The 14,998-nt window shown below is 52.1% G+C and overlaps 1 protein-coding gene across 4 annotated transcripts in view; it reads left to right on the top strand.

Annotated features, from left to right (window-relative positions):
• The window catches only part of MAD1L1 (mitotic arrest deficient 1 like 1), a 448,177-nt gene that overhangs the window by 177,579 nt on the left and 255,600 nt on the right, over window positions 1-14,998 (top strand). For all 4 annotated transcript variants that reach the window (XM_049904706.1, XM_049904707.1, XM_049904709.1 and 1 more), the window contains one exon: window positions 4,672-4,816. In XM_049904706.1, the coding sequence (XP_049760663.1) occupies window positions 4,672-4,816 (145 nt within the window). The remainder of the gene's footprint in view (window positions 1-4,671; window positions 4,817-14,998) is intronic.

The following is a 14,998-nucleotide window of genomic DNA, read 5'->3' as shown; positions in this document are numbered from 1 at the left end:
GGAAAGTTGTGCTAAGCTCCGAGTTGGTCTTATTTTGAATTGGGGCCTGTTCGTGACTGTGCAGAGCTTTCTAGATAGATAGCTAGATAGCTGCCATTGAGTCGACTCGGACTCATGGTGACCTTATGTGCAACAGAACAAAACATTGCCTGGTCCTGTATTATCTCCACAGTCACCAGAATGTTCGAGCTCATTGTTGTGGTCACTGTGCCAATCCGTCTCACCGAGGGGCTCCTCACCCTTGCTGGCCCTCTGTGTCATCAGACACAATGCTTTCCTCCAGTAATTGGTCCCTGCTGCTGACGTGTTGTGATCCATGAGGTTCCCATTGGCAGATTTTTGGAAGTTAATCACCAGACCTTTCTTCCCAGCCTGTCTTTGTCTGAAAGCTCCACTGAAACCTGTCCGCCATGGGTGACGCTGCTGGTATTTGAAATATTAGTGACATAGCTTCCAGTATCATAACGACACGTAAGCCACCACAGTCTGACAAACTGACAGATGGGTGGTGGGTGTTTGTACCCTCTGTATTTACACGCCAAGTAAGACTCAGGGATGCTGGGTTGAGTTGAAGCCCTGAGACAATACCAGACCCTAAGCAAGTGCTCAGGAAAGGATGACCACCCTCCTCGGGTAATGGTATCGCCTGTCTGGGTCCTCCTCTGAGCTGGTTGCTGGTGTGCCGTGTCAGAACCTGGCCTCTCTGGAGGTGGGCAAGGCCTCGGGGCCTTTTGCCCGTAGGCCTCCATCCTTCTGGGGGCATCTGTTTCTATCTGTCTGCACAGATGCCCTTTCTTTGGTTGGGTGCACGGCGTGGGGGCTGGGCGCTGGGAGGAGACAGACAGAGCACCTGGGCCTGCGTGGGGCAGCTAGAGAGGCAGGACTCTGCTCTGTCCTAAAGAAGGTCATTAAAATGTCTATTGCTGCCTCAGAACTGATTGTATCCTTTCATTGTTCCTTGGAAGTGGATATTCTTGTGGGCTAGGAGTTTTCTGATGAAGATTGCATTCAAGTTGACTGTGATGGCCCTGCACAGCACAAAGATGGGTTCTGAAAAGCTCAGCCTCGTTTCCCTCAGCAGATGCTAGCTCAAAGAGGCCCTGATCGATAAACACACCCGGCTCTCACTCTAAGAACTAAGAACTTTATTTTGAACTCCCAAAGGTTCGCGGAAATGCCAGTGACCTCGGAGTTCAACTCCAGCATGGGACTCGAGGTTTAATTTTTTATGAGTTTCTCTTCTTTACAAGAAAGGCTGAGGTTGAATGGAGAGAACATCCCTGACAGAGAAGAGCCAGGAGTATGGGTGCTGGTGGGGTGGATGGAGTGCTGGGATTCGGCCCCCCAAACACTTAGGAGCTGTGGCACGATGGCTTGAGGAGTCCGCAGGACAAGCTGTCCTTTCTGACTGAGGCTGGGCCCCCCCACCATCTGCATATGAGGATGGGGATGCACCATTCATTGGCAGGTGGTTTGAAAACCCAGTTTGGAGGCTGGATTCCTGGAATCATCAGAAGATTGCACCCCTGTGTAAGCTGACTGACCATTTGGGAAGTTTGTCCCCCTCTTCCTGCCGACTTTTAGACACTGCCCTTGGTGGTCTCTTCTCTCCAGCGTCACCAGGATGCTCCACTCTACGTTACCAGTTCTTTGTATGTACCTACGTGCTGGTACTGTATTTCCCAATTTTAAAACAAAAAGTAAATGCCTCCTTTGACTCCATTTTCCCTCTAGCTGTCAGCCGTTTGCCTGCTTTCCTCTGTGTCTGGACAGGGTTGTGTGTACTCTGGTCCATCCCTCTCTCCTCTTGTTTTTCTGAGCTGACCCTTCTCTTGCTCTTCATCGTCCCGCGGCATCCTCATCCTCTCGCTTCTCTCTCTCCTGCCCTTCCCACCCTGGCATAGCTCCAGCCGCCATCTTCCCTGCTCTTCCGAGAGGAGCTCCAGCTGCGTCTGCTGGCCTACAGCTTGCTGTTGCCTGTTCCCAAGGTGCTGGCACCCCAAGATGTCCACACCACCCACTCTCCTTCAGTGTTCTCTGGGGTCCCCTAACAGAGGCACCCCTGGCTGTCCTATGTCCACTCTCCCCTCCCCACCATCTACATCGGGCCAGCCATTTTCCTTACTCCCCTCACGTTGTCAGTGAGTGTGTGGCTGTGTACTTGCTCCTCGTCCATCTGCACCCATCACTGGGTGCTAAGCCCTTGTCTCTGTTCCAAGCTCCCTCTTGCCTGCTTGGCTTGTGGTACTGGGACCAGGTCTCTAAACTGTCGTGACCTCAGTCCCTTCTCTGTGCTCCACAGCCCAAGGGCCATTGTTGCGTCCAGAGCTGCCACCAACTCAGCACCTGACGTTTCTCTTCTTTCCCTTTCAGCCACCTAGTTACAGCCTTGTCTCTGGTTGGTAGTGCTTTCTATCAGATTCTCTGCTCAGAGTAGGTGTGCTGAGCTTCCTGAGGGAGACACCCCCCCTCTAGTGAGGCCCTGTGTGGTCAGGCTCCTCCCCGTGAGTTTGACCCCTGCTGTCTCTCAGTGCCTGGCAAAGTTTGCAGATGCTGAATGAATGAATGAACGAATATGTGAGTGCAAAGCTGAGTTGCTCATGGCTCTGAGCAAGGCTCTTTAGAGAGCGGTCAGTAGCATCATGCCCTATTGAATGCTGAAGTCGTGTTTTTACCTCTGCTTCTGTGTTCAATTCTCAGTCACTTAGTGCCGCTGTAACAAATACCACAAGTGGGTGGCTTCAACAAACAGAAGTTTGTTTTCTCATAGTTTAGGAGGCTGGATGTCTAAATTCAGGGCACCGTCTCCAGGGGAAGGCTTTCTCTGTTGGCTCTGGGGGAAAAGCCTTGTCTCAGCTTCTCTAGGGTTCTTCTCCGTGTTCCTTGGGATTCTCCACATGGCACCTATCTTTCCCCATCTGTGCTGGCTGGCTTCTCTCTGTCTTTCTTATTTATTTTTTCTGTGTCTTTTTATATCTCAAACGCAGTTAGGCTTAGGACATGTCCTATGCTGATACGCCCTTATTAACATAACAAAGAAGGACCTATTCTCCAATAGGATTACATCCACATTTTGGGGGGACACAATTCAGTTCATAACAGTGTCACTGTGTGCTCATTAAATGTCCGGCCTTGGGTCAGGCCTTGGGAGCAGGGAGCCGACCCAGGGCCCTGACTCTGTTCTGAGCCTCCAGCCCCCCAGCAGTCCTGAGGGCCTGGGACGGCACTCGTCCGTGGCTGTCTGCCCAGTGCCGTCCCATATGGTCAGGGGCCTCCTGTCGGAACACGTGGCCTCCTTGCCTTCCGCATCTCGCTGAGTTCTTCTCCTGGGAGACCGAAATTTTCCTTACAGCCTGGCAGGTGGCTGCTTCAGCCTGGGCTGGCCCAAGGCCTTAGGGCTCTGCCTTGCCTGCGCGTGCGCTGCTAATGCGGTGCTCTTGCGCCCTCCTGCAGTGGGTCTGGTTCTAAGGCACCTCAGAGCAGGCATGGAGGCTCAGGTGTGGCCCCTCAGTGCCAGCGCTCTCGCTTCACTGGAGCTGCCAGGTATGGCTGGGTGCTAAGGACTCCCCCATCTTAGTGAGTTGGTACTACTCAGATGAAAGCCGGCTCCCTCAGGGCCCCGGTCCGGCTCTGCAGCACCAAGCCCCAACCCCCCAGCACCAGGAGTCTCTCTCGGCTCTTGGGACAGCCGTGCACTCCTTTGCGCATGCCTTGTGGAGAGGTCTCCAGCCACAAGTTTGACCCCATCTGGATGCGAGGGCTTTGTGTTCCCCAAACTGCAGGCTTGGGACATGCCCCCAACAGTCTGACACCCTGGTCAATGTCCGCGCAGTGCCCTACCACCTGAGGGATGACACTGGCCCCATCTGTGCCTGTGCTCGAAGGACTAATTAGGACTAACTAGCATAGAACATAAGGGTCAGGTACTCTTGTAATTAGGTGTGAAGTGGGCTGAGGCCGAGGCCTGGGGCACGAAAGGGAGGGGTGACATTTAAAATGCAGAGTTGGCAGAGACATCAGGCAGCTTTCAGGGCAAAGAGACTTCCCTGAGACCTGCTCCAGTGCCCCTCGCCTCCAGTCAACCCGAGCGGGGCAGCGGGGTTCCCCGGGCTGCAGGCAGTCCTCCAGGCCTCGCCTCTGCCGGCTCGGATTGTGGGCTGAGGTACCGCCAAGCCCCGCCGCACACCTGCGGCCGTGAGTCAGATGGGAAGCCGTGGTGATTGGGCTCATTCAGAGCCCAGCTCCAGCCGCCTCCCACGACAATCTTCCCCATTGTGTGTGGTGTGTGGGCCGCCCCCTCCTCCATGCTCTGGGATCACCCTGGGTGTAGATTTGAAATCCAGAAACTCCTGAAAGGCGCTAAGTAGCTATTCAGAGTGAGGATGTGATGGGGCGCACGTGTGGCAGTGCTATTTCTGGTTCCAAGAGTGGTGAAGTGGGGTCCCGCACCCCAAAGGGCCTTGCTGTGGGGGATGGGGGATGGGAGCCCAGGTGGGAAGGGGGTGCACCAGCCTCACAGTTCTGCCCTCTGCTCTGCATGCAGCAGTGCTATTTCAGGTTCCAGGGGTGGGTGACAGCGGGGTCCTGTGCCCAGAGGGGCTGTGCTTTGGGGGCTGTGTTGCGGGAGGAGGGGGTGCACTGGCCTCACGTCTTTGCCCTCTGTCCCTGCAGTGCCCGCGGGCTGGAGAAGGCACGACAGCAGCTTCAGGATGAGGTCCGCCAGGTGGGCAGCCAGTTGCTGGAGGAGCGCAAGCGGCGTGAGACAAGCGAGGCCCTGGCTCGGAGGCTGCAGAAGCGTGTGCTGCTGCTGACCAAGGTACGGGGCCCTGAGGGCAGACCCTTTCCCAGCCGCCCTGTGTCCACTCCTGCTGACCAAGGTACCAGGGCCCCACAGGTGGCCCCCTCCTGCTCTCCCTGGGCACCCCACGCTTGTCAAGGCCTCCCCCAAACCAGGATGCCTTTTAGCTCCAGTGTCCGTTTCCTTGCTTACTTCATCTGTCCGTCAGTGTGACTCGGAGCTGTCCTTGAGTCCTAGTTTCTGGCCAGCTTGCCGTCTCTCTGGCCACAGGGCAAGATTGTGTGTTTCTCCAGGCCCCGTGTTTTCATCCTGGGTGGTCTTGAGGGCTTTCAGAAGCCACATGCAGTTCTCCACACCCTGGTGCCCCACTTGGAGATCCAAGCGCCCTTGTGTGGGGTCTGCTCCAGCACCCTGTGTCCACTGCAGGCATTTATAGGGCCTCGGGATCATGTGCGTGGGCCTGGAGGGCACAGTGGCGACGGCATGGGGTCAGCACTTTGTCCCTGCTGTGTTCCTGCATCCTCACACACGAGAGTCTGTGCACTGTGACCAGGGGCAAGAGTCCATCCCTTCCTTAGTACTTGGCAGTTGCAGGTTAAGCCAAGGGGGCTGGGATGAAGATCGCCACTGCTTCCAGATGCGCCAGGCAATGTGTCCTTGTCCCCAGCTCCAGCCGAGCCACCTCTGCCGTCAGACACTCTTTAATTGCTTTGCCTGAGGAGTTCTGATGCCTGGCTCGATAGGCAGAGCCCGCTGCAGTGTGAAAGTGGTTTTTTGTAAGAGTCTTATTGAAAGCATTGCCTTGGATGCCGGAACTTCAGAAGACGAGGGAGGAAAAGGCCTGAGTCTGTCCTTAGATGCTTTCCAGGTGGGGATGTCCAGCTGAAACAACCTGCCCTTGAGCTGGAGTGAGCTGAGGGCTGTTCGCTGCCCCCAGACCTTGGGGGACTGTGGAACCCAGGAAATAGCAGGAGCCGTGTGTAGCTAATGCTGGTCTGTTACTGATCGCTTCTGATGAAAACCGGTGCTGCCGGGGCCTCCTGGTTGCAAAGCTCCTAGGATGCAAGCATATTTCCGTTACTAAAAGCCAGTGGTTTGTGGCCTCTCCAGCAAGTTCCTGACAGCCCCAGCTGTCCCTTACAAGAAGATCTCACCTTGGTCTTGGCCACCACTTAAAGCCCCAGATCTGGGGGCTTCCAGGGATGTCAGCTCACCTGGCTTCTTGGCTGACTTCTCTACACACAGTCCCGGATGCTGACTCAGGAGCCCCGGCTTTATAGGTGGACCCCTAAGAGGAGAAATTCCAGAAATATCTAGAACTGGTTTTCTTAGCTACCTCTTGTCAAAGATGGCCCAGCCCTTTGGTGTGGCCATCAGCTGCTTATCTAGTAGATTACCCAGCACCCAGCTCCAGTTTTCAGGTAGGACTCTTTCCCATTGTCCCCAGATACTTACCGGTGCTAGCTGGCGTCTCATCCCCACTCGGGCTGCCGATACACACAAACATTCAGCCCTGGGAGAATCTACAGCCTCGTGGGGGACCCGGGCCACCACAACAAGCCACCTTGCACCTGCACATCGAGGCAGGGACAGGTGGTGTTGAAGCCCACCTGAGGGTGCAGTCACAGTTTTGAGAGGATATATGGAGAAACTTGCCTTCTGGGGACCAGCATAGGAGCAAAAAGACCATTTGTAAGATGCTGCCCATTCTAGCTCCCAAACATTCTGAAACAGGAGAGGCATAGATGAAATGACTTCAGCCAGTGAGGGCTCCTGTGGGCAGTAGTCAGGTGTGAATACATGTCCCTATCCCTGTCCTCGAGGAGGGTCCAGCAGTGGGGCTGAGGAGGCACTGGAGCCTAGGCGTGAGTGTACCCTCCATGCCCAGGCACCGGAGGGGAGTGAGACCGAGTGTGGTTGGTAGTAGGTGTCTCGAACTGATGTTCTTGGAGATGAGAGGGAGGAGATGCTGTGGTCACCTGCAGTGGGAAGCACTGTGCCCCAGGTGAGGGGTGGTCTTTGACTTTCTGGGCCTTGCTTTACCCACCTGCAAACCAGACAGCTCAGGCTGGACGGCCTCTGGAGTCCCTGCAAGGGCTGACGCTCTGAATGTGTCTGCAGCTGTCACGCTCAGGTAGCTCTGGGCGTTAGCCTTCCTGGTTCACACTTGGATGGTGCTCACAGGCATAGCAGTGAGCCCATAGACAGCATGCTCTGCTCCTGCACTCCATTCCCACGCTACGTCCTTCAAGCACTGCCCAGGGGAAGCACTGGGACCCACAAACAGGGAAGCAGCCCCAATGACCAAGGTGAGGCATACCCACCTGCTGTGAGGACTCAAGATGCTGCAGGGGCTGACTGGATGTGGCGAGTGGAGACCCCTCAGCATTCCAGGGGAAGAGCAGATCCGTCAGGGAGCCCAGAGTGAGGCAACAAGGGCAGGTGTGGCAGCATCCCAGGTGGGGCCTGGGGGCTGGCCGGGCAGCCATGTGCTCGCAGGTGTTGCTAATTCATGCAGGACGGTGGGCCCCTGGCCTGTCGGATGCTGCGTGATAGTCCAGTGTGGGCGGAGCCCCCTCTGCTCCTGGCAAGAGCCGTGGTGGCACCGGCTGGTGAGGGTGTCTCGTGGTTTTAAGCAGTGACCTTTTTAAAAATAAACTTTATTTTTGAGAACAGTTTTAGGTTTATGGAAACATTGTAAAGATAATGCAGAGAGTTCCCATATGCCCTGCTCCAGGTTTCCTGTTATTAGCATATTACACTCGTGTGGCACATCTGTTACACAATTAACGAGCCAGTGTTGATCTGTTGTTATTATCTAAAGTCTGCGCTGTCTTCCGATTTCCTTAGCTTATGCCTAAGGCCATTTTTCTGCCCAGGACCCATCCAGGATCCTATATCACATTTTGTTGTCATGTTTCCTCGGGCTCTTCTGGGCTGGGACAGTTTCTCAGACTGTCTTTGGTTTTTATGATTCTAACAGTTTTGAAGAGTGTTGGTCAAGTGTTTTGTAGGCTGCCTGTCTATTGGGACTCATCTAATGTTTTTTTTTCTGAATAGACTGGGGTTATGGTTTTTGGGAGGAAGACCAGAAATGAAGTGCTGTTCTCATCACATATCAAGGGTACAAACTGTCAACATGACCTCTCACTGTTGATGTTGTCCTTGACCATCTGACTGGGGTAGAGTTTGTTAGGTTTCTCCATGTAACCTTTCCATACTGTCCTCTTTGGAAGGCAGTCACTGCGTTCAGCCCACACTGAAGGAGTGGGAGTTATGCTCCACCTCCTGGAAGGCAGAGTGTCTACATGAATTATTTGGCATTCTTTTGCACAAGAGATTTGCCTCTTCTCCCCCATTTATGTATTTATTCAATTATTTATAGCAGATAGACTCATGGATATTATTTTATACTTTGCGTTTTAATTCAGTACTGCTTCATTTTATTGCTCGACTTGTTCCAGCTTTGACTGCTGGAAGTTCCTTCAGCCATCTCCTGTGCCCTTTGACAGGAAGTCACGTGCAACCGTTGTGGGGTTTTGTTTTGTTTTGGTTAGTTTTTTGAGCACCTCCTTACTTATAGTGAGATGCTCCAGGCGCATCTTGTATATTTTCAGCCCAGTCCTAGAATCAGCCATTCCTCCAAGGAGCTCTGGTTTCTTTTATTGGAAAAGAGCATTAGAAACCGAGCTCTGGATGCTGGGTGTGCTCATTGCTGATGGGGTGCCATTGCTTCTAGGCCCTCCCAGTGGACAGAGCAAAGAAATATTTGTGTGTATATATACATATCTATTTGGAAACCCTGGTGGCGTAGTGGTTAAGCACTAAGGCTGCTAACCAAAGGGTCGGCAGCTCAAATCCACCAGGTGCTCCTTGGAAACTCTGTGGGGCGGTTCTACTCTGTCCTATAGGGTTGCTATGAGTCGGAATCGACTCGATGGCACTGGGTAATACATATCTATAAATATTTTTATTTGTAATTGTATCAATACTAACCAAAACATGAGTTCACATTGATGTCTCTAACCTGGATCCATTACCACGTGAATTATTCTAGCCCCATCCCTTGCTTATCTGTAAACTCCCACTCCAATAGCAAAAAAATCTGACTTCCACCATCTGCCATCCGTTTACTGAATTGTTCAGTTCCAGAACGCATGTATAATAGCATCAGAATTGTTAATCCTGGACGGTGGCTTTAAAAAAACAAACAAACTTTATTTTGAATTAATTATAGATTCGCAGGAGGTTGCAAAGATAGTACAAAGGAGTCCCTTATGCCCTTCACCCAGTTTCCCCAGTGGTCACTTCTTCCATCATAGTACAATAGCAAAAGTAGGACTTTGACAATAGTCCAAGATGTATGTTCAGTTCTGTGTCGCTGTATAACTTGTGTAGATTCGTGTAACCACCACTACCTCAGAGTCACACCAACTCCGCTGTTCCCCACTATCCCTAACCTCTGGCAACCACCAATCTGTTCATCTCTATAAATACGTCATTTCGAGAATGTTATATAAATGGAATCATACAGTCTGTGACCTTTTGAGGTTGACTTTCTTCACTCAGCATAATACCCTTGGGATCCATCCAAGCTGTTCTGTGCATCAGTAGTTCATTGCTTTTTCTGGCAGAGTAGTATTCTGCAGTATGGATGTACCGCTGTTTGCCCAACCCTTTGCCAATTGAAGGATACTTTGGTTTATTCCAGTTTTTGGCTTTTACAAATACAGCTGCTCTGAATGGTTGTGTACCTGCAGTTTTTATCACTCAGGAGTGTGAATGCGGGTGGTGGTGGTGGGCAGTGACTTTTCAAGCTCATGTACCGGAGTCCTCCATCGGCGCCCCAAGAGTTTGGAAGAAGGCTCCTGGGAAAGCCAGGTGTGGTCTTTTCTTCCTGTCTCCCTGGGCCTTTGTCTCCAGGGTATGTTCTTCCTTGTTGATACTGGTTAGGTGAGTTGGAGGGTGTTCCTCTCAAGCCAGAATGTATCACCTGGGTGGGGAGTGGAAGGCTGGAGTCCCACGAGAGAGCGTGATTATTCCTTAGTGTTTGGGTGTATCAGTTTTCTATTGTCGCACTCATGAATTACCACATACTTTGCTACTTACAAAAGCACAGATTTGTCATCTCATGGTCTTGTAGCTCAGGAGTCAGGGCGGGTCAGGGTTTCACAAGACCAAAATCACAGTGCCAGCCCAGCTAACACTAGGCTCTTACCTGGAGGCTCTGGGGGAGAATTGCTTCCAGGTGCATTAAAAAGAAAAGCTAAACCTGTTGCTGTCTAGTTAATTCAGACTCATAGTGACCCTGTGTGACAGAGTAAAAGTGCCACATAGGGTTTTTTTGGGCTGTGATCTTTATAGCAGCAGAGAACCAGGCCTTTTTTCCATGGTGCCACTGAATGGGTTCAAACTGCCAACTTTTAGGTTAGTTGCTGTTGCTGTTGGGTGCTGTTGAGTTGATTCTGATTCATGTCAACTCCATGTGCTACAGAGTAGAATTGCCCCATAGGATTTCCAAGGCTGTAATCTTTATGAGAGCAGGTTACCAGACCTTTCTCCACCAGAGCCTCTGGGTGGGTTTGAACCACCAATCCTTTGGTTAGCAGCTGAGTTCTTATCCATTGCACCACCAGGGCTCCTTTTCAGGTTAGTGGTTGAATTCAAACCATTTGCACCACCCAGGGACCTTCCAAGCGCTTTTGGGTGCTGAGTTCAGTTCCTGTGGCTGTTAAGACTAAAACCTAGCGAAAACCTATAAGGTCCCCATTTTCTTGCTGGCTGTGAGCTGGGGTCATCCTTGCTCCCAGAGGTCACCCACATTCCTTCTTACGTTACCAAGGGCACTCCAGTGTTGGCAGGTCGAGATCTCTCAGGCTCCTCTCCACTTCTTTCTGCTGCATCTCTCTGGCTCTAGCAGGAGAAACCTCTTTGCCTTAAGGGCACATGTGATTGGATGGGGCCTACCAAGTAATCCAAGGATTCTAAGGTCCTTAATTACACTTTATAGGGTAACGTATTTATGGGATCCAGGAATTAGGGTGCAGTCGTTTTGAGTGGACATATCTGGCCTGCCACACCAGAGGCAGTGATTGGTGAGAGAGGGCATTGAGGCCACACTTTGAAAACTCAGACACCCACATGTGCCAGGCAGGCAACATAAAGGGGGCTGCATCTGTGGTGCACAGGCAACTGTTGACCATGTGCAACACGTGAGAGGCAGCCTCAGTGACGGTTGTCCTATAGAATCTTCTGATGTTTATATGAAGTTTCCCGTTTACAAATCACTGTGTGAGTCAGTCCAAGCACCCGTGGGGGCCTCATGTGGCTTGTAGCCCATCTGTTGATGATCCCGTTCTGTTTTTCCAGAATTATGTTGGCTGCAGTGGGTTTTCAAGGAGCCCTGGTGGCAAAGTGGTTAAACGCTGGGCTGCTAACCAAAAGGTTGGTGGTTGGATCCCACCCAACAGCTCTCTGGGATAAAGGTGTAGTGGTCTGCTCCCATAAAGATTACAGCCTAGAAAACCGTATGGGGCAGTTCTCCTCTGTCGTATAGGGTTGCTATGTGTTGGAATTGACTCAACGGCCACACAATGACAACAACAGTGGGTGTCCAGACCCATCCACCTCAGTGCTAAAAAAGTCCCGTCACAATGATTTCTCATGGTAGATATGGGGTGATTCTCATCACCTGGGGGCCTGGGCTCTCTGTTGCCGCAATGAGCAACTCAGGCACCTGCTGACGTTTGCGGCCCAGCTGCTTTCGGCCGCTTTCTGGTGGATTCTCTGTCCTTGAGCTTCAGCACCCTAGTCCCCAGGCCGGAATGTTCCACTCTCCCTCCCCTGGCCCAGCAGGTCAGGTCCAGGACGTTGGTGTTCTCTGGCTAAATCAGGCCTTGTCTCTGCCACCTCGTGGGCGTTGCTCTCAGCTGGAGAAAGTGGTCTTGATCGCAGGCACTGGCTGGTGATCCTACCAGTCCCTCAAAGGCATGTCTGTGATGGATCAATACCCATCGCCCCTCAGCCGGGCTGCTGGATCTGTCCTGCGAATGCCTGATGCAGTCAGTCGTTCATCTCACCTGCTCCGCAGAGCCAGCGTGGGCATTGACACTTAATGATTTCGTGCCCAAGTGGCCATCAACACTGCCGCTGCCTACCTTCTGAATAACCTGCCTGGGCTTCTGAGCAGACCTCACACCAGCCGAGAAACTGCTCCTTCTCAGGGGACCCCCAGAAGGGTGGCTGGTGGGCTCAAGGCTGGTGGGAGGGACAGGCCCCTCCTCTGTCCCTGGGCAGGAGTCCTGTGGGCCGGGCCCAACTCTGCCTTCATTCCAAGGGCTCTATTTGCGTGCTTGACATTTAAATATACAGTGCTTGCAATGTGCAATTTTATTTTGAGACCTTTATTAAGCAGCTCCAGTCTAAGGGTTTAATTGTTACTGATAGCTAAGAGTATAATTACCTTGGTAAAATATCATGACTATTTTAAGCAATTGAAAATTGGCTTCTAGAACTGGGTGAACACAAACCATTTTCCTATTTGAAGTGAGCTATTTCCAGGGCGCCCCTAACAGCCCTCAGTATAGTTGCAGAATCTCGTTATTTATAGAGCCTGAGCAGTGAGAGCTAACTTTTGGCAAGAAATTGTTGTTTTGGTTTTCTTTTTTTTTATTATTTGAAAGACTTCCCCTCCCTCTCTTTTCTACAGACTGCTCCTCCCCCACCAAAAAAAAAAAAAAAATCCAGGGTGGAATGGCCATTAGAAGGAGGAGGACACAGTCATATGGTGAGCAGCATTGTCCCTGGGCATCTAGGCCAGTGTCCTACATGTGGCCAGTGCACAGCAAATGGGTTTGTGGTCATAGTGACTTTCTGCCTGTGTTAAGTTCCAGAAATGGGGAAATCCAGAGTGGTATGTATTCCAATGTCCAAGGAGACCTGGATTCCAGGTTCTGGGTTAGTGTCCTGGGCCTATACAAGCTAGACGTGTTGTTGTTGAGTGCCGTTGCGTCGATTCCAACTCGTAGTGACCCCGTCCGACAGATTAGAACTACCCCGTAGGGTTTTCTAGGCTGTAGTCTTTACAGGAGCAGATCACCAGGTCTTTTCTCCTGTGGAGCCTCTGGGTGGGTTCGAACCTTCTGGCTAGCGGCTGAGCGCTTAACCATTGTGCCACCAGGGCTCATTTGAGGCAACACGTCGTTACCTTTTTGTTGAGGACTGACTGCAGGCGTTCCCCTGTTGAGGGGATTGGAGTGGGCTTCTTCTCCCAGTCTCTGCCCCCAGCAGCCCTTCCTGAGTATAGAGAGAACGAGTGAGTGTGGAGAGAATGAATGGGTGTGGAGAGTATAAAAGCAGCATCAGAGGAGATGGTCTAGATTTGAGTTCTGTTGCCCCTCACGCTCCAGGGTCCTTGGCAGATGGTGGCGTCTCTCTACCTTGGCTCTTCTCATGTGTAGGTTGGGGACACAGGAGTTAGTGTGACTAGCTCTTTTTTAAGATGGCCGTGAGGATTCAATGACCTCGTAATACCTGTGCTTGGTACACGGTAAGGGACTCAAGACAGTGTTTTCGTTTTTATTATTGTCATTATTGGGTACTGTCGAGTCGGTTCTGACTCCTAGCAACCCCATGTGACAGAGTAGAACTGCCCACAGATTTCCTAGGCTGTAATCTTTATGGGAGCACATGCCACCAGCACTCCTTAGCTAGGTGTGTTACCACGAGCAAATTAATCTATGGTACCTTCTCTGGAAATTGGGGATACTGATAAGATGAGTCCATCTCATGCATCTTTCTGGCTTGTTCTGAGAATTAGTTATGTGCACACTCGTAAGATACCCTTTGTAAACTAGAAGGCTCTTCAGAAATACTAGCGGTCACTGTTCGTTCCTGAGACCATTGCTGTGGGATGAGCACAGATGACCAACACTGCCGGGCTTCAGCTGGCCGGGAGCAGAGGGGCTTACAGAGGACAAGGTGGCTTGCAATCCTGTTGTTGCTCCCACGCTTGGAGATGACTGGTAGATGCAGGGAGACTGGGAACTTTATCTGCAGCACACAGTCCAGATGGATATAGATCTGGAAAGAGCTGACACTGGTCAGCAGGCATGGCTGCAGAGCAGGGGTACACTGGTCAGCAAGCGTGGCTGGTGGCCTCTTCCACGGAAGAAATAATCATACCGCAAAGGCACACTTTGGGGAAACTGAGGCACGTGCAAGAGGGGTCTCAGAAGAGTTCCAAGTGCTTCCCGTCTCCAGTCCAGAAGAGGGAGTCCAGGGAGAAAGCTGCAGTCCACTTGGCTTCGCCGAGGTCCAGACGAAGTTCTAGGAGCCACATCTGGGGCCCTCCGAGCTGTGGAGGTGCTGAGTCTCTAGGCTCTTCTGCCATCGCAGAGCCTTCTTCAGGGACACTGTGGCAGGGGTGGTGGGGGCACATTCTTCATGTGCAAGCTCTTTTTTGACTCTGCCAGGACCTGCTTCCTTCTTGGGGGTCCCTTTAGATCCAAGACGTTGCCTGAAGTCTCCCATCCCTGTTCTGGCCCGGGCTCTGGGTGAGTTGTGGTGTTTTTGCTATTGATTTTGAACAAATATAGCCCTTTATGTTCCTCATTGTCACTTGGCATCGTTACTTAGATGCCCTCTCAGGATGGAGTTCCGCAGCACAGCTGCTTCCTGTAGGGTAGGCTGTTCAGCTAGTGGTCCGGCATCCCTGGTCTCAGCATCTGAGTCGAGTTAGTGACAGGGTGGCCTGGGCGGCTGGGGCTCCCAGGGCCCAGAACAGGGTGGGTTGTCCTGCTCCCGGCAGTGTCTGGTGCCCTCCTGCAGCAGCAGGTGGTCCAGGTCTTGCTTTCTGTGCCTGAGACCTGGGGAGAATAGAGGGTCCCATCTCTGAGATCCCTCCAGGGCTGTGGTTCCTGGATTTCTGTGGAGAAGTATGTATGAGGAAGTCATGGTGAGGCGTAGGGAGCTGGTCCCTGCTCCCGGATGAGCAGGAGTGGCTTTCCATACCCTAGAATTGCTGTCCTGCACAGAAGGAGCTTTCTGAGAAGAACTTAGGTGGCTCCTAACAACTTTGTGCCCTGTCAAAGGCCAAGGTGGGATGCCAGTCCAGGTGGGGGCCCTGCTGAAGCCACAGTCACTCTGCACTTCCAGCTGGCTACTGGCACGGCACGCACTGGGTGGTGGGCCCATCACTGG

The sequence above is a fragment of the Elephas maximus genome, chromosome 12 (genome assembly GCF_024166365.1).
Source record: "Elephas maximus indicus isolate mEleMax1 chromosome 12, mEleMax1 primary haplotype, whole genome shotgun sequence".
NCBI classification, from domain to species: Eukaryota; Metazoa; Chordata; class Mammalia; order Proboscidea; family Elephantidae; genus Elephas; species Elephas maximus.
This window is presented reverse-complemented; position numbering and strand designations above follow the sequence as displayed.